This window comes from Siniperca chuatsi, linkage group LG9, assembly GCF_020085105.1.
Source record: "Siniperca chuatsi isolate FFG_IHB_CAS linkage group LG9, ASM2008510v1, whole genome shotgun sequence".
In the NCBI taxonomy this organism is placed as follows: domain Eukaryota; kingdom Metazoa; phylum Chordata; class Actinopteri; order Centrarchiformes; family Sinipercidae; genus Siniperca; species Siniperca chuatsi.
In genome coordinates, this window is record NC_058050.1 from 23,036,389 (window position 1) to 23,056,284 (window position 19,896).

The 19,896-nt window shown below is 41.9% G+C and overlaps 1 protein-coding gene across 4 annotated transcripts in view; it reads left to right on the top strand.

The window, feature by feature from the left end:
• Positions 1-9,594: 9,594 nt before the first annotated feature.
• The window catches only part of LOC122881863 (nuclear factor of activated T-cells, cytoplasmic 1-like), a 61,909-nt gene continuing 51,607 nt past the window's right edge, over positions 9,595-19,896 (top strand). For 2 of the 4 annotated variants that reach the window (XM_044208546.1, XM_044208545.1), the window contains exons 1-3: positions 9,596-10,172; positions 13,466-14,579; positions 16,499-16,658. In XM_044208546.1, coding sequence (XP_044064481.1) covers positions 10,052-10,172; positions 13,466-14,579; positions 16,499-16,658 — 1,395 coding nt within the window. In that variant the 5' untranslated portion in view covers positions 9,596-10,051. Of the gene's footprint in view, positions 10,173-12,058; positions 12,190-13,465; positions 14,580-16,498; positions 16,659-19,896 lie in introns of those variants that run through there. The other 2 variants (XM_044208543.1, XM_044208544.1) reach the window with 2 other exon arrangements.

A 19,896-nucleotide genomic window follows, 5' to 3' on the forward strand; every position in this document is an offset into this window, starting at 1 on the left:
ATCCCAGATCCAACAGTCACTGAATACAAAATGGTAATTTGTAAATTGAGACTATTACTTACTGAAATTGTGCTTTTATAATAAACCATGCAAGTTATCAACAGGAGCAGCAGCCAGTTTTCCTACTTGAGTATGTTTCCTGGAGAGGGACCCCTCATTACACGATTATACTATTTGGTTTCAGCGCAGAGGGTCCAAACTGCAGCATCAGGGTATTCCTCCTGATTGGTATCACTGTCTGAGGTCAGGAACACCGCTGTAGGATTCAAGTGAAAAACACACCACCAGATCAGGTTTCCGGAGACCGGAGAGACGCTTTAGGCTGCAGGGTTGAAGGGAATGACTTCAGATGGATCCACAGCAGGGCAACATGTCTGGTTTAATCTCAACAGTGTTTTAATGGCATACAATGAACTGAGAGAAAGGAAAACTGTTTCCCCTCTTGAGTTGGTGTGTGTATGAATATGTTAGTTTGTGGAATTCAGCCACTCATGAGTCATTCTGACCTGATGTGTTTTTCATTCTAATTTGGACTGTGTGTGTTCTGCACACTTAACACATACTTTTAAATGCATGGGTGGTTGCTATTAAACCTAAAGGCCTTAAAAAGCAGAACACAGCCTGATGTAAACCTGACATCTATCTGTGCTATCAGTACACAGGTGATGTGAGGGATGTGAAGGTCAAGCCTCAGCCAACACTTGAGCATCACACTATGTGGCTTCTTCCTCATGTGATACATTCTCGCCCCAGTCGTATCAGAGCCAGACGGGGGTGAATCAAAGGAGAGGGCTGACTAATAACATAGAGTGAATCATGACATTTTTAACAAGGGTTTGTGTGTACACATGTTGAACAATGTATGTTACCAAACATAAGAAGGACCATTACTTAGATAGCAGTTTAGGTTTTAGCACTTCAAAATCAAGCCGAATAATAGATAATGGTGATTATTGTTTTGAGGATGTAAGAGTCAACTGGCAAAAAAGACATTAAAGTGAAATTGGGATTCTGTGTTAAACCTGTGTTAATTAATTCATTTTTGGACCACTTGGGGGCAACACAACATTGACATATTATCACTTTATGGAAAGTGAAATCGGAACAGAACCCAGTAGTAAAAAAGAAAACATTCAAAACACAAAACATAATCAAATAGCTAAAACGTCTGCCTTGTAACAGAGCCTTACTTAGCAGTATAGTGTAAAAATAAAACAACCACAATCTTGTATATTCAGTGTTTCTGTTTTTAGCAACCTTTAACAATCACTATTAACCCCAGACCATTGTGGGTAAAATGTCACCAGCTTGACAGAATAGGCAAGTCCATAGGTGAGTCAAAGAGCAAGTTTAGACATCTGTATAAGAGCAGAGAGAACCAAAAAGTGTAGATGTTGTTAGACAGCAGAGATTACAGCGAAAAGTTGGAAAAATTACATTAGAAGAGAAAATTGGCAGATATTATGGATATTGAAACCAAGTTACAATAATGCAAGTACCTGTGCTGCTGTGCTGGTAAATTTTATGGGAGCTGTAGTTTTTTTATACACCAACAAATTAATTGTTGTTTAACATTGTTAACATCATTGTTGACATCCCAGGAACACACATCATCTTTTTTCAGATAAAAGAAATGTTTAATGAGACATTGCACTAATTTACAGAAGCTGGTGAAACAGAGGCTAGCCCAGAGGTGACATCAGGACTTTGGCTTTCTAAGGTTTCTAAGGTTCTAAAGTTGATATGGTGAACGTGTTAGCACACAGTTGCCTTTTTACACATCCAATAGACACAGAGCAAAATTTAGCATTCATTTGGAGTCATTGTGTCTGGCAACCTGGCGAATGTAAGTCCAATATTTTCCTCTTGCTCTGTGTCGGCAACTCACACCAAAACAATCTACATGGATAAATAGCACTACAGATGACAAATATGTATTTTTGATTTTGGGGTGAACTGTCCCTTTAAAGCAAAGTATGGGCACATACAAGGTGAGTAAAGTACAGTTGATAATAATCATAAAGTTAACAACCACTAATTTTTAAATTGTTTTTAAAAGTTATGATTTGTATTTTCAAATTCATGATATAACTTGAATCAATTTGATAGTGTGTATAACAATTAAATACTGTTATTTACACATTATTTTAAGGTTAAAGCAGAGGACAAACCAATGTAGTGGAACAGGGCATTACTTGCTCATATATCAAAATGCCAACATAAAAACTGTAAAGCATCCCACCCATATGCTGACCTCGTAACCTTCCAACCCCAGTCACACCAGTAAAATGCAAAAAAATCCCTCCCAACTGGACAGCAGCCATGGTTTCCAAGCAACTCACACAAACAGCAGGAAACAGAAGAGGGGATCCCATCAGAGGGGCAGTGAAAAAGGAAGGCATTGACTAGAGACAGGAAAAGGAGAGAAAAAAGAGGAAGAAGAGGGGGGTTGGTCCTTCACTTGACCCCCTTCACGTAAATGTCCAGCAGGGGTTATTCTTCTTGACTCCTCAGTCAGAATGACTGTCAGCCGATCTAAGACTAGTGTGACTTGCTGCAGCACTGTAAGCCAGGATCAAGCTATTTTTAATCTTTTTATGACATGTCAATACCAACACCAAGGACAGGTCATAGAATCACACTAACGGCAATGTAAGTGACCTACCTCAAACTTTCTCTGGGTCTGCACATGAAAGGCCCTGTAAATCATACCTCTGCAGCAGCACTAAAGGACACAAACGTCAAATGACATCTTTCTCCCGTCAATCTGTTGTCACACTTTTAGATTCCATGAATGATATACTTATATTGCTCATGTTAAACTGGAAGAAAAGTGGTAAAGAATGCAGCACAATAGCCTAATGGATGGAGTCTTGTTTCGACTTGTCCCTGAAAATCTGGTGCTGTATGAGTTCCCTACTTGTCTGTTATATGACAAAGATAAAGAGGGAGCAAACACAAGCTGCTCCTCTGAATCCAAAACTGATTGGACAGAAGCATCAGCTGGTGTGATAGCATACCTAGTCTTTATTTCAGCATTGCACAAACCAGTCAAAACTTAACAAAAAGAAAGAGTAAATATGTTGTCCTGTGTGAACGATAAATCCCTTCTAAACCCATCAGGATGAAACGCAGTATGTCACCTTGTGGGGCATGAATAATTTAAAGGGACCAATCACTTATTTGATTGGACTAGTATGCATTTATTTTTTTAGTAGATCCCATATTACAAGAAAATATATTATGTGATTTATAGTGGTCTTCCAATACATAACTTTAATCAAATCAACAAAACAAGACAATGGTCAATTGCTGATTAGAGCACAGACTTCCAACAAGGCCTAAAAAATTAACCCAGTTAGCTGTTATTTTCATAGTCAGCACTGCAATGTGTAAATGACTGAGTAACTACTTTAGAGTAACCAATCCTCTTGGGATATTGAGTATATTCAACAAATTCCATGCCAATCAGGTCAATAATGATGGAAATTTTTATTCACACTGTATGTGTGTATGTGTATTCACATACACACTGATGGCCCCAGAGACTAATGTGAAATGTGAAGTTTTATCATACAAGCTTTTACTAGTGATTAAAGAGTAACTACACCCACTGCTCCACCCCTCTGTTTTCATGCACCCACCTCACATTTTTAAAAGAATAGTTGAACATTTTGGGAAATATGCATACTCACTTTGTTGCGGACCGTTACATGTGAAGATTGACCCCCGCTCTCATCTCTCATCAAATCTCATCCGTTAAATATAACGCTGGAGCCAGAAATCTCTTAGCTTAGCATAAAGACTGGAAACAGGGGGAAACAGCAAGCCTGGCTCTGTCCAAAGGCAAAAATATCCACACAAAAGCCGAAGCAAAAAAACAACAATTTGCGTTATACACCAGACAATCTCTTGGCCGGCCCAGGAGTAGTGACTTCTTGGGCTTTGCTGAATGCCTTGTGTTTTTCTTTAAATAACATACATATAACTATACGTCCTGTCCTGTCATCTTCTAGTTAAATAAAATAGCAATGGAAACAATGACTGCCTGGGACAAATCACCTCTCAGTATTTAGTCGACAAAATGATTCAAGACGCAGGGAGATTGAGCTCAGATTTGTGAGTGACCCTTTCGGATAACCAGGACCCTGGCTGTGCTGGACTATATAAATGTGTTTTAATGTAGAGCAGCCAAGCTGGAGAGCCCTGCAGTAAAAACGGCCTTGGCATATATGCTTGGGTTTAAATCACTGTAATGGACCTGGATGTGACAGTCATAGGCTAGAAAAATGAAACCATCCGCCCTCATAATCCCATAACCATTACAGGGATTGCAACAAAACTGAATGGATACACATTTCGGTAGAGGAAAAAAAAAAACAAAGCTTATATCATACTGTTTTGTTTGAAAATGACAATATGGCCCTCCTCAGATGTCTTGCCTGAGTAATTATCTGTGTTAGAAGTGATGTAGGAAAATTGTCTCATAGGTCATATGTCTTTGACCTACAGAAACTGTTATTGGCCACAGGTTTTGAATTAGCTACACATGTGGGTAAGATACAGTACCCATGGTGGAGCTCTTATCACATCTCACACTGTCAGCAAAACCAGTCGTAAAGAAAACAACACTGACAGAGCGCAGTAATAGGTCATTAGTTAAAAAAAACAATGTGCAGATATTTCAACCCTGTGGAGCTGTATTTAATCTAGACAATAACAAACAATGGACAGCATTATCATACTTCTATGATTTTGTTTTCTCTCGTAGTCACTGCTGGCTTGTATTCAGGGTTTTGTATTCTGGGTGTGTTTATTTTTTCCCATAATTTCCATAATGTGTTTTGTCTTCTTTTTTTTTCACTTTTAACGTTTTTAAAAAGTTATATCGCCTATTGAATTGACTTCATAATAAAGCACAGTTGCAGGACATCAGCTCTAAGTGGGAAACAATAGTTTTAAGTGTTATATTAATCTCACTAATCATACCGAACCTGCAACAATAGGCGTAGACCCCAGACACGTTAAACAAAAGCTTTATCTAAAATATATCACGTAAACAACAATGACAAAGTGCCAGCCCTCACACTGTTCCTTCCCTATTTTCTACCAGCACAGAATCTTAGTCAATGGCCGTGTGACAATGACAGCCCTGCTCCCTTGGTTTACAAGCCAGACATGTACGTTACTTCCTGTTCATAAGAGGAATCTCTGAAAAAAGCCAGTAGCTAAACATACAGCAGTGTCCAGACATGCCTAAGATAGCTCCAAGCAGTTCTCCATTGTGAGCACTGAAGTATGCACCGCCATGCGTCTAAATACTAACAGAGGAAAAGGAGAAGTGGGGAAGTGTGTACAACTGGTTGTGCGTGTGTGCTACACTCATGCCAAAGGATGGAACTGACCACAGCCACTCACAACTTAACTTCATTAACCGCAGACTTCTTCATTTAACACCATCACCAATCATATTGGACTACAAGCAAAAGAGATGACTAGTAATCACGTCTGTAGCTGCAGTAGCTGCCACTGAAGCTGCGGGGTTAAACACAACTGAGTAATAAACTTGTATCGACAGAGTGCACACAAATGAGTGTTTACAGCTATTAAAAGCTGCCTGATTCAAGTTGTGGCTCATAGAAAAACTTAGAAAATAGATAATAATAGTGTAGGGAACTCAAGATGCCAGTGTGCACATTTCCCCGGATATGTCAAACATGAATTATATGTTGTAAAAGGAGAGGATTAACTGTGCAGCTTTGAGGGGAGAGCTTGGGTTTGCAGCCTTGAATTTTGTGTATCACAGAGATTCACACAGAGTTAGCTGCACTTCTCTTGTTAGTGTCCATGTCCATATTAATATCTGCCTGGAGCTCTTTTTTCCTCCTGGTAGCATTCCTGATGTAGACAAACAAATATGACAAAACTAAGCCCACAGCTTGGAGAACCTTAGATGTGATTATTTATACCTGTCAACTTTTGGTCTGTCTTTTACATGTAAATCTTTTATGGAGAGTTCTAAGAAACGGTTTCTGGCCATGCCAAGATGTAGCCTGACTCCAGGGCCAAACCACTGGTAGTAAACATTATAGAAACTGGCATTAAGTACAGCACTCGTACTGAAAAACCCACTCTTGTCATTTATTATATCATCAGCACTGTTGGCAAACATTTCTAGTCCCTTGACAGTAATGTATCACACAGAAGCAATATACCAACAGCAGAAAACAGGAGGAGATCCTTAATTACAGGAATGAGGTTTAAGCTCTGGACACGTCTGATCCCGATTTTGGCATATTATGAGTGTGTGTGTGTGTGTGTGTGTGTGTGTGTGTGTGGAATGACAATAAGGAAAATGAGCAAAACAAAATACAACAGCAACAGGTCGATTTGTGTGAATGTAAAAGCAGCATGTGTCTGTTTACAAGACACGAGCAATGATCATTTTCTGTGAAACACACGAGCGAGGAGCAGGCCACTCATAAATCTCAGCGCAAGACATAGTATGTCTCTAATGCTCTCCGCAGACATGTTGTGGCTGCTCAGTACGTGCAATGTCACAGGGCCAGATGTAGTAGCACTATAAATTATAATCTTACATTTCCAGAGAAGATGTAAAGTCAAGGGAAATTCTTCCAGACGCTACAAGCAACCTGTTAAGTGCATAGTTAAGCTTTCCTGACTGTTTGAAGCTAATCACAGTATTGAACCAAGTCAGACAAACTTCAACAGTAGTGCTGTCAAAGAAAATGACTTACTGTAAGACCAAAGGACAAGAGACTGGCAATAGTAGCATGAGTGGCACATTACTGTAAACAGCATACTGCATAAGTTAAAGCTGCATTACGAAACTTTGTAAAGTGGTGGCTCCAAACTCCATTGAGATAAAACTTAAAAAAAGGTTTAATACTCAGAAATCACATAAAGAAGCGTCAGCAAATTGCACACATCAATGCTTATGTTAGTTGGCCCATCTGTGGTGACTTTGTCACAAGGAGAGAGAAAGGCAAAATACCTGACATATTGTAAGTGAGTCCAGCTTTCTCATTCACTGCTGTTTAGGGCACACTTTGGATTTGAACCTGTGTTAAGTTATGATTTGGCCCTTCCTGCAAGTGCAGACGTGTCCAACACTGTAAGGTTTATTTTGGCAAGTCAACACAGTCTCAGTATGGATGTTTTTTACATAAAAATCTTACCTCATGTATAGTTAAACTGTAGTAGGGATTTGAACCAGAGTCTGAATCACACTGCTAAGAAAGACACAGCCAGACTTTTGAATCGATCCTGAAGAAAAGGTTACTTTACATACATACATTGGGAGAAGAATTACACCATAGGGTTTTTAAATTACGCACATCTTTTTTAATGAAGTATAGACTGCTTAATGACCTGATGGCTATAATGTCTGTCGCTGTAGAGATGGTCTAAACACTGTAGCTAATGGTACTTTACTCAGTAGCACAGAATCCATCAAGATAAGCCTGCTGCCATTGACCCATGCCACACCACATGGTTTTAAAGCTGTTGAACAACTAGTGTAAGCCCATCCCACTGACAGTGCCAATCAGTCGTGCAGCTACTTTTTTCCTACCGCTGGTTTGTATCATAATTCATCTCCGAAAGTATGTGATGCTGCTTTTTCATCTTTGAGCTCACACAAGCACATCGGCCAAGCCACAGCTGACGCCAGAGAGCTACTGTAGGCAAAGAAAACACAGCATACTATTACTTTCCCCCCGTGCAGTCTGCTTACGCTTGCCCCACAGCCGGCCTGCCCCAAAAGGCAGTCTGCTTCTGATTATGTGTGATCATCCTCGAGCTTGCCAGCTACATTTCAGACTCACGGGAGTCATTTTTTTCTTCAAAACTGGCCTCCATTCAAAAGGAATTACATTGTTGCTTGTCTAAGTCATTGTTAATTGCACTCATGGCAGCTACCAGCACTCAGTGATATCCCTGCTCTACTTGTTATATGGAGTTTTTTACTTGTCATTATCATTTCCATACTATTTGTAACTCACATAATGGAGACTCTATTTTCAGTGCTTTGCAATTGCCAGAAGATAATGCATTCAACAGTACCACTCATCAGACTCTGATAATTTTAAATGCCCCATCAAGTATCATATGGACACATACTGTATCATTTCAAATTAAAACTTAATTTATCAGTGTAAGCTCACAGCGTCCGTTATTCTGCCAATTGCTTCAGTGTTCCTATTAGGTAATCCCTGCAGTTGGCAGCACAGGATAAGAGGCGTTTTAATGTGATGTGTACATATTATTTAAATTCTATAACAAGTGTCAGCTATATCTAACCCTATCATATCAGCCAATAACATCTCCATGTGTTTTCACCTTTCTGTATCAGTTTATGACAACAAAGTCATATAATGGGAACTATTACTTTGATAAATGATAATAGGAGTGTGATTAAGGAAATAAGCTGAAAAGTGAACCTCAGGATTTTCCTTTAACATAAGCAAAGCATAAGGCATTGTGCCCGCAGATTCACTGGGGACGGACTTGATATGAAGTGGTGGAAAGTAGAGATGAGGAACACGGTGTGTTTGTGCTGTCAGTGGTTCAGGATAGTTATTTTGGGCGAATCTGTGAAACTGTATTTCCCTTGAACACGAGGAAAACACATTTGGAAATGAAATTTGATAGCATTTGAGTTTTGATTTGAATCATGGGGATACACTGAATGTTTGAATAATGTTAATGATCATATAATAACACCATTGCCAACATTAACGACCAAGGCCATTATAGTCATATCAGTAGCTGTACTGCAATATGATACTTTGTTGTTCATGTTGGAGACCCCCTCTCTTCCTCCCCTTCCTCTATAGGGAAGTCAAAGGTCAGGGTCAGCTACAGAAAAACCCATTCATTGCATGTATCTGCCACTGAATTATGGTAAACTTATATAAACAAACTAACAATAATACTGGAATTGTTCATCAGGTTCACTGATAATCCAAAGGGACCATCTAAGGAACAAGTGAGGAATGACATTTAACCACATCATTTCATCCATAAAATTCCAATTCAGTGTCAACATTTAAGCCTTCATGGAAATTTTAACATCTAAAATTCCATGACAACCGGGCAAACTCCATGTACTGAGGAAGAGGAAGAGTTGGCCCAATCGAAAGCTCCAGAACACCTTGTATTGAAATTGTTTTGTTAATATATTTTTATTATAAAAAATTAGGCTACAAAGGTGGATAGCCTTTACTAGAAATAGAGAAATGTAGCCTATTTAGTTAGTTTCTTTAGTTTAATTGATAAATGCATCTGTTGACTTCTATCAATTATTTTAGAATTTAAATGTAATTTTAATCTAAGACTGAATATCAGAACCAGGTGTGGACAGTTTTAGTGACAGTATTATGTTTACAATGGAAATGGATGGGTGGTGTAAAAAGAAATAGCTGTGACTGTAGAAACGAACTTTGGGTAGGAGCTCTCTCTCTTTTTCTCTCTGTCGCTCTCTGTCGCAAACACGCTCTCTCTCTCTCTCTCACACACACACACACACACACACATATATATCTCACACATATCTCGCACACCTCCGTCGATGGGATCCCAGGGTGAAGACATCATCAGGCGGTCCAGGAGGTTGCAGGAGCCGGTCGCGTCATCCCTGAATGGGCGGCGCACAGACGGGAGGACGGAGGGTGTTTTCCAGCTTTAAAAGCACCGGAGCCGGCCCCTCTGACAAACCGCGCTGCGTCATCGACCTGGGGAGGCTCTTGAAAACCTTCATTGGGCTGAAGAGAGCCAAACTCACCTCAACTACGGTCCCCTTAGCAGCACTACCTGCGCCGGTCTCCAGATCCAATAGTACAAGATTTATCATTTGGTGCGCACAGTCCACCGCGTTGTGGTTCCAAGTTGTACACTCGCTATGCTTTAACTTCACTGCGAATTATGCTTTTATTTGATGGTGTATGAAGTGATCTAGCTCTTGCAATATTATCATCGGCGTTGCTTATTACAGTCTTACAGTCGGAGAAAGTTGCGCATCGCTTGTTGAATGCAGGATACTTTCTGCCTGAGCGTCAATTCCAAGTTCAGCTTTGGAGCAACAGCCGGTAAGGAGCGGGGACTACAGTTTCTCACCTCTCTCACCGCCGATATGAAGTCCGCAGAAGAAGGTAAAAAATATTGCTTTAAGTTTTTGAATGGTTCAACCACCGCTCAAATGTTAATTTGATGTCTTAGATGTACTCCTTTGATTTTAAGACGACGTGTTGACACCAGGTGCTGCGGCTATACTGCAAATTAATAGGGACCCTTTGCTCTTCTGTGAAGTCTACAGTAGGTCAAGCATTTGGTAAGATAATATTACTGTGAAAAAGACTTTTGTTGAATATAATCAGATTTTTTTAAAAGATGAATAAATAAGAAAGAAATAAACCCCCCTGCAAATATCTTGGTACAAACTTGAGCATCTGATGACTGACTGACAATATATTGTAATTTGGTCACTTTTATAAACTCTTAGTCTATTAAATGCCAGACACCTCTTGCTTGATCTTTGCTCTGCATGAGGATCAAGCACTCACTCAAGTATATTGAGTGGCTTGCACCCATTTTACATCCACACCATTAGGTGTCTCCAGCTGCCTTTGCAGGTGCTTCTTATCATGTGCAAAGAATCATGATTGGGTTAAGCGGTTGCTGTCACCTGCACTCCTCTTGATAAGAGGTTCAAGAGGTTTATATAATATTAAAAATCAGGGAGATTCTCCCAATGCACAGTGAGGTCAGAGGTCAGGGGTCAACCATAGAACGGCAACATCAGGGGTTGCCTGAGATTCTGTGCCTTGTTTAGAGATAATTTAGCTTGGAGGATGATTCAGCCTGGGTTTACCATTAAAAGTCTCATTTTTGAAGCGCTTTGATTCAGCATTTATGGTAGCAAAATTTGATTTGGTCCATCAGAAGTCTTTGATAGTCTGTCTTGTCTTTATTCCCAGAGTCTTCCAGTGCTGATGTCATTGGCCTTTTGTGGATTTTGGGAATTTCATTTTGTCTTTGAGGTTTCTGACGAACGGGTGCAGGCTGTATTATTATTCATTTCAGTCCCTCAGTCCTAAGCCTTGTAATTGGTAACAGACGTGTGTGTGTGTCTGTGTGTGTGTGTACGTGTGTGCATGTGTGTGTGCCTGTGTGTGTGAGCGAGAAAGAGAGAGAGAGCTGTGATCTGTGCATTCACGGATGCCGGGTAGCTTGCTTGACAAGGAGACGTGCTTAAACCACACACAGCCTCAGCAGTATGCCGAGGGCTGCTTTATTATCACACATATACATAAACTCAGAGGCTCAGAGGCACAGACACACAGACGCAAGCACACAGACACACACACACACACACACACACTGCTGGTGTTTTACCAAAGCCCATAGTCAGCCATGTGCGATAAGTGGCCCCAGGCTTCTTAGTTCCAGAGGCTGCAGATGACTTCTGTGGGCGACCACCTATCTCTCCCTGAGGTCCCGTCAGTCTGAGCCCAGCCTAGACCACAATCCCCGTGGACAAACCCCTTCTTTAGTCACGCTGGTTTGGTTGTGGGGAGAGAGTGATTTGATCGTGATAGCATGATTGAGAAAAACTGTGGAGGACAGAAAGAGCACGCTATAATCTGTGTGATAGTGTTTTCAAATAACTGCAAACATCTGCAAACAACTGTTGAGGCTTTGCCTTGAGTGTAAGAGTGAGTCATTTTATTTTTCTTTCATTTGTCTCACCCCACAAATTCTGATCTGGTGTAATTTTGCATGAGACGCGTGTCACCCGGAAAAGCCAAGTTTCAAGATCATGCAGCACACAAGAGTGAAAGCCCCAGCGTGTTTGAGTGGGTGTTGTTGTGGCATAGTAAACTGATCACGCACACATTCAATAGGAAAAAAAATAACAGCTGCAACTCTGAGCAAAGTCAGTCAGGCCTGAAGTAAGGAGGTGTGTGACACCGGGTGGAGTGGGCAGGAGATTATCATCTGTTCAGAACTATAAGAGAGTAGGACTGAGCTGAAGGCATACTAGTTTTTATGTTGAAGCTTAATGTATCATCACTGGGGTAGAGATGAGTTTCCAGCATGAAGAGCAAGAGTTTGATTTCAGCTATGTGTTTGAGTACAGCCAAGATGTCCAGAATGAACCTGAGACAGGTGGGTACTTAAGGGCAATGGAGGTTTTTTTTTCTTAATTGAATGTCCTGTATGTTGCATATTGTGTGAGGGCACTGCTGTGTACTGAGATCAATAGGAAAAAGACTTCAGAAGTCAGTGTGTTTCTGTGTAGAAAGGCTGTAAAAGGTTGTGACATTTAACATTCTGCTAACCAAACAGTTATTTTCATTATAATTTTGTAATAACGTTTCAGGAATGTTCACGAATGTTTTAGGACACTTTATGTTTCAAAATGTTTCTAAGAAAAAAAACAAGTTTTCAGATTTGATTTTCTATAATATACTTGGATATTATGCTAAGTGACTCGCACTGGCCACCTATGAAAGGTGTCCTCGGTGTCACTGAACTTGTGCTATATTGAACTTGTCTGATGCACATTGCATAATCACCTCTAAAAACAGACTCATAAACTAATTTTAGACTGCCTACCCACATATTATGTGGTGTGTGACAGATTCATCATTTCATGTGATGCACAGCATTGTGGTTAACAAATATAGCAGGCTGCATCAAGGGGAATGCCCTTCACTGGGTTTCAGACTGAATGGTAGTCAATCTTTGACCACTTTTACCCTCATTGATATTATCAATAAAAGGCAGACATGAGGTTGACACAGCAGCCAGCTGCTACAAGGCTAAGTGAAGAGGCATACCTGCTAGGCTACATTTGCTTCCACTGACTGAGTTTGTATCTCATTGCACTTGTCTGCTTGTGATTTCCTTGTGTGCTTGCGTGTGCGTGCCATTTGTTTGTGTGTGTGTGCCACGGTGCATCTGTGTGTAACGCTGCAGCAAACTCTCTTTGACTTAATCACAAGCTCAGAGCGATGCGAGAGTGCTGTCAGTTTTCCACAGGGGAGGGCCTAATTCACTCAGTGAGTGATGCAATCAATCAAATAAAGCATCCATCAGCGCTGCTGGAGGAATTCCTGTAGAGTACATATGACAGCAGGGAGTGCCAAATAGAGCCTTAGATGAACTGATCAAACAAACAGAGTGGCTGTGCAACTTGCGACTACACAGCAACCACATACAGTAACTGCTTTGAGATGATTGCTAAGTTTCTCCAGATGTTTATAAAGAAGGGAGGCAGTCATTCACTGTGAGACATATTTGTAAGATTTGTGTAGGGGTATTGTTCTAAAATGTAATCAGAGTTAATTATCGCCATAATGTAATGTTTCTGAGCATTTGCAGTGGCATGTTGTCAGAAACTATACTTCCATATACTTAAAATATAATTCTTTTTTTTCAGATGCATACAGCTACACACCAAATGTCAGCTTGTCCCTACCACTGGGCATGGGCAACCCCTGTCTGGCCACCCAGTACCACACTTTACAGTCCAGCCCAGTCATCTCAGTTTCCTCTTGCCACCAGACAGGGTACAGCCTCCAAAATGACAACCATGTAGCATCAGGCTATTACCTGCCCCACGGCCTGAGACCCAATGGGGCCCCAGCCTTGGAAAGCCCCCGGATTGAGATCACTGCCTACAGCCAGTATCCTGAGGATGAGGTTGAAGAGAGCAGCAGTGAAGACCACATCATCAAACGAGGCGTTAACTCCATCGTGACGCTGACACTGCCAAATGCAGACGGCTACCGTGATCCCAGCTGCCTCAGCCCTGCGAGTAGCATTTCCTCACGTAGCTGTAACTCAGAGGCATCCTCTTACGAGTCCGGCTTCTACAACTATGACAACTCCCCACAGAACTCCCCCTGGCAGTCTCCCTGCGTTTCTCCCAAAGGCTCATCCTCACTCCTGTCCTGCCCACATGCCAGCGGCCGCGTCGCTTCTCCTCACCATTCACCTTCCACCTCTCCTCAGATAGGAGCTGTGGCCGAGGAAGGCTGGCCAACGCAACTTCGTGGCTCCAGGCCTAACTCCCCATCCTGCAGTGGAGGTGGAGGTGGAGGTGGAGGAGGCAACGGCGGTGGTGGCATGGGGAAGAGAAAGTACAGCTTCAATGGCACCCCCTACCGTCAGACATCCTGCTCACCCATCCAGTCGCCCACCCCATCCCCACATGGCTCCCCCAGGGTCAGTGTCACAGATGAGAACTGGCTCGCCAGCACCAACCAGTACACCAACTCTGCAATTGTGGCCGCAATTAACGCTCTAACCACAGATGGAGTGGTAGACATGGGGGAGGGAATCCCAATCAAGACGCGGAAGACCATGCTGGACCACTCATCCTCCATGAGCCTGAAGGTGGAGCCTGGTCGTGAAGTGCTAGGTCCTGATGGGGAGCTCTGCCACGAAGACTACCCCTCCCGTCTGGCTCTCAAGAAGGAGAACTACTGTGGAGGGTTCCTGGATGTGCCCCAGCATCCGTACTCCTGGTCTAAACCCAAGCCTTACCTCAGGTGGGTGGAGCTGCTCCAGCAACTCAGTAGTACTGTAATAAAGTTAAACATACAAATCCACAAGATGAAACACTTGTAACTTCAAAGATGATTGAACCAGTCAATGTAAAACCAACCCAGTAGCCTTGCGTCTAAATTGCCTTGAGAAGACAATGAAGCACACACATGCGTTTACTTATTTAGACAGATTTATGGTTTCAAACATTCTGCTGAAGGACTACTAAAATTTTAGACAGTGCAAAGGAAAAACAATTTATCCAATAACCCCATCACTTTACCTCATCGTTGTCTTTTTGTTTCCACATTTAGTGTTGTATATTTACTGCAAGGACAAGATCGTTTTAGTTTTTAATCTTCAAAGGCCATATCAAAAGGCAGAAATCCAAAAGTTGCATGCTCTTCACTTCCAAAAGAGTTCTCTTTGAAGATCACAGCTATTTCATAAATTATATTTCACAGGGAGGAGTTGCCCAGCATGTGTGTGCCAATGTTGCTATAGCAACCCACACACAAACATAAGAATGCAAAGAGACACAATGCTCACACAAATACACACATGCACTCAACTATATAATTGATTTTTGACTGTTGCAAGGTAAGCTTTTTCACTTTCAATAGTGTCCCTCGTGGCATTTTTTCCAAGCCAATGACACACCTTCCTGTCGGAAATCAAGTGTTTGATTAAGATAGTGAGCAACAGGAAGTAATGGTGACAGGCCTGGCTGAAGGGGAAGCAGTCTGTGGCTTAATCAGCCGGCTCGCTGCTCTGGTCTGTCGCGCCATCAGCCCATCTCTCTCTGTGTAGCTAGCCTGATGTCATGCACTGACTGGGCAGATAAAGCCCTGCGGGGGGAAATCAGTTCGTTTTGGGTCAACAAACAGCCTACAAGTTCCACAAAGATGCCAGAGATTGGTTTCAGTTGAGCCACCCTTCAGGTCAGGGGTTTGCATTTACCAGGCATCCGGCATAGAGAAATATTGTCTTGCACATGTTTGTTTTGGTTTAGATATCTCCACTGTGTTCACATGGGAAGCTCTGATTCTCCATCTCGAGAACAATGATGTTAAGGGTGACCAGCTGTAGCTCTGAGAAATTGATATCATGCTCCAAGGCAGGGTGTGCTTTTGACCTTATCCCATTGTATAACTCCACTGTTTGTAATATTAGTGTGGCTGGGCTTCAGAATTTTACAGTTATCAATTTGGAATGGATAATAATTGTATCAAAGAACGGGCTGATTGCAAGTTTCTGTCAGATTTTTTTTTGTGCCCTAGAAATGTCTGTTCTCCCACTGTAACTTTCTTAACTCCCTGTGTCTGTTTCCACCTGTCCACCATAATACAAAACACAGTGCTCTCTAACCAGGGCACATTCGTCTCTCATTTATTTTTCACAAGAAGGGCCACTAATTATTTCCCAGGCCCAAGGAATTATGCACATCAACGAATGACTTCAATTGATTAGATTATAGACCATGATGAAATGGAGAAGGATCAAGCCAGTTGGATTACACTAAACTGTCCTAATTCGAGGCTAATTTAAAGCAAGTTTAGAACTTTTTGATTTAGACTTCATTGGCAGTGATAGAACTGTGGAAAAAAATTCAACCTCGCAGTTCCAACTCTGGCAAATCAAATGTGATTACAGTTTTAAGAATAAAATCTAGAACATATAAAAAGATGTAAAAAATATAAAAACATTAAAACACAATAATTATCCATGTTTTTAAATCAAGCAACCTGGAAATTTAAAACACAGCACTTCCTGTTTTTTACTGTTTAGCACAGGAAGTGTAAATCTTGTCATGGACTAGATAATGTTAATTCACTATTATATCAATCAGCAGTAGAGTAAAAAAAAAAAAAAGGTTTTGTGTATAGTTATTTTATCCTAATAAAAATGTGTCATGTTATTGCAGCCCATCTCTGCCAGCTCTTGACTGGCAGCTTCCGTCCTGCTCCGGCCCGTACAACCTACAGATTGAAGTGCAGCCAAAGTCCCACCACAGGGCCCACTATGAGACTGAAGGAAGCCGAGGGGCGGTGAAGGCGCTGTCTGGAGGCCACCCTGTAGTACAGGTATGTCACCAACACCATGTTAGCCAGCAAATGTTTTTTGAATCAGATCTTTTAGATTAACTTTACCCATTGCTGTTTATAGAGACAAGGTTAGCTTTGTGTGTTTAAACTGTGTAATAATTTGCTGTCATTACAGCATATGTGGTAACAAGCAGAGAAGTGCATGCTGATCAACAGCACTTTTTTCTGTCCAACAACAAGCTAGTGACATGGACGTTTGGCTGTTGCTGACTTTATGACAGCATGTAGTCACAGAGCAAAGTCAGAGCAGCCATTAGTCTTGACTCTAGACTTTCTCTTGCTATTTCATATTTTATTATTTTTTTCATCAAAGAAATCTTCAGAAAAGGAATCCTTTCAAACCATTATTATATGAAAAAACCTTACAGCTCATTCCGGAGAAATAATATATCACTTATATCGGATATACCAGAAAAATCGGATTTGACCAGCCTGTCTCCATCTATTAAAGTTTGCATCAGAAAATTAGAAACTCTTGTTAAAAGAAACTTCAAGTCAATTATTTTAAACTTAGAATATATTCACTGTGTCATTACATTATCATTGCAAACTTGTCAAGCCACTAAAGCAGACTTTTCTGTGATTTTTAACGGCAGCGGTGCAGAGTATACACACCACAGTATATATGTTTCTGTATGTACTTGTATGCTGTGTTATTAATGTTTCCTGAAGCCGGGAGTCGTTCTACTGCTGCAAAAGGTCGCCCTGGCCAGCAGCAATGCATGCTGACTCAATTAGTATAGAGCAGGACCATCGCCTCTCACTATTGTGCTTGGCACACACTTAAAGAGCACACGTCAGTCTCACCAGCAGCACAGCACAGAGCTCCTTTCTCTGCTACGCTGTCATCACACTGCGCTGACATCTTGGTTTAATCAAGGTGGGGATCTAGTGGTGTGTGCATGTCCTTAAGGTTGAGGGTGAACTTGCCTTTAATGTCATCAATTCAAAATGAAACTTGGTTTAACCTAATAATTATAGGGGGATTCGTTGATTATACATTCATTTTGTTACAGACTGGATTTAAAGATTTAAGGTGGCAAACACTGAACCCTGAGAAAACGTTTTTTGGACCAGTACAGTTTCAGGTTGGTGGTCCATCCTTGTCACACATTTAACATTAGACGCTGTTAGCGCCACAGCTGTTTTGTAAATAGATGTTGTCAGCACATCCTGGTCTGCTCAGTGTCAGCTGTCACTTGACAGCTGTTGGCCAACGTGGTGTTATAAACAGACCTGTCAACCTTCAGGTTTTCTCTGTAAATACAGGTAATTATTCCCCTTCATTACAAACCTTTGTATATCAACATGTGGGTGAATCAACATTTTACCCTTGCACCACCCAATGAGGCTGACCAGACTCAGTCTGCCATGCACAGCTGTGGCAGGTGAGACTGGTTTTGATTTAGTTTACGCCTCTTTCTGACTCACAGAGTAAAAAGTCATGAGTAAGCATCCTGTGTGTCTTTGCATACACAGTGTTGTCCAGATTTAGATTGATGACTTAGGCTGTTTATTTCATACTACGCAGACACCAACTTATTGCCAACTTTGCGAGGATGTTTTCAAGTCTTACTGTGTATGTCGAGCAATTATTAGTAAGTAATATTCATAGAGAAAATAGGATGACAGCAGCTTTACCGTCACACCTTCCCCCTACTCACATAGCTCACACTTTACTTTTTGGTGAGGAGTGATTTATGCCTCTGATATTGCATGTGCAGTCAATTGAGATATCTTGAGGGTTTCATAACAGTGGAAATCACTGGAAGCATGGCAGTTGGCAGAATGGTAAATCTATAAGGATTGTGCAATCATGTGCACATGCTAGAAGGTAAAATGTAGAAGAGCATGTACTGTATCTTCTGGGAGTTTTTGCCCAGTTTGGAGTACAAAATCTCACAAATCTGAATGTCTTACTGTTTCTCCTTTAGTCCTTGTTGTAGTGTTGTGTTGTTGTACTCTTGGAGGGCATGCTGTGGTCCCCAGTGCCCTGTGGTAATGAGTGGCAGGCGCTGGATGGTTGAGGTGCAGTCAAGGAGAATAAGTCAATAATGACACAGGGACACAGGTGTAGGAAGCAGCTAAGGAAGTGTCTGTGTGTGTGTGTGCTTGAGACTGAAGCGAGTAGAGAGAGAAAGAGAGAGAAGGGGCAGAGGGAGTCACCAGGCAGCTGGGGCTTGGCTGCCCTTGGAGATGCTCTGTATCCTGCTGATTAGGGCCTGGGTGGCTCTGAGGTTGGCTGAGCATAGCAGTGGTGGGGGTGTTGTGGTAGGTGGGGGGATGGGGTGGGGTAGTAGGAGTCAGAATCCCAGCACCCATCAGACGCCACCTCCCCTTGCCATGCACCAGTGCCTCCCTCCCTCTCTTGGGGGGCCTGAGGATGTCACTCCTTGTCAACTGTTCATCCTTCAACCATCTCCTAAACCCACACCAGCAGGCCTCCCTCGGTTGAAGCCCAGTCATCCACACCTCTATTGTTTTTTTAGCTCATGGATGATCAGACACACGTGCTATGAGTGATGGTGACATGTGTGTTGGAAAGCAACACTAGGTGAAAAAACAGCAAGATGAAAGGATACACTGTTTCTACAGCTTACGATGTCCCCTGGAGAGACAGCAACTGACAGATAGTCAAACCAAGCTGCCCGACTGCTCATTTACTGTTGCCGTCTTGTTATTCAATAACAAGCAGAGGTGTTTTCTTGACAAACACGGGAAAGTTTAGCATCTATAAGGTCTGACATCATCCTAAGCTGCAGCAGATCAACCACAGCACATTCTCACACCACACAGGATGGAGGGATTGTGGGATGGGTGGGTGGGGAGAATGGAGTGTCTGTACTCCAGCCGCACACCGATGAAAACCTCTAGATTATGGGTTACCTCGACTCATTACCCCTCTGCTGCTTACACCGGCGCTCTGCACTTCCCGTTCCAAATCTCAGCCATTTATTCTGGACTCGCACTCTGCATCTGCAGCCTTTTAACCTCCTCTCTCCTGATTGGTCCACTTTGTGACCCCTGCGGCTGCTTTTCCACTTTATTTACTGCAGCAGACCACAACGCCATTAAGGGGATCTAGGGTACTCTATCGGCTCCTCTCACACTGTTCTAGACGCTCCCCTCTCTCACCACAGCTATGCCAAACGTCTATAGGATGATTTTCGAAGCCGTGCTCAGGAAAAAAAAAACAATCTGGTCTACCTTCACTCAG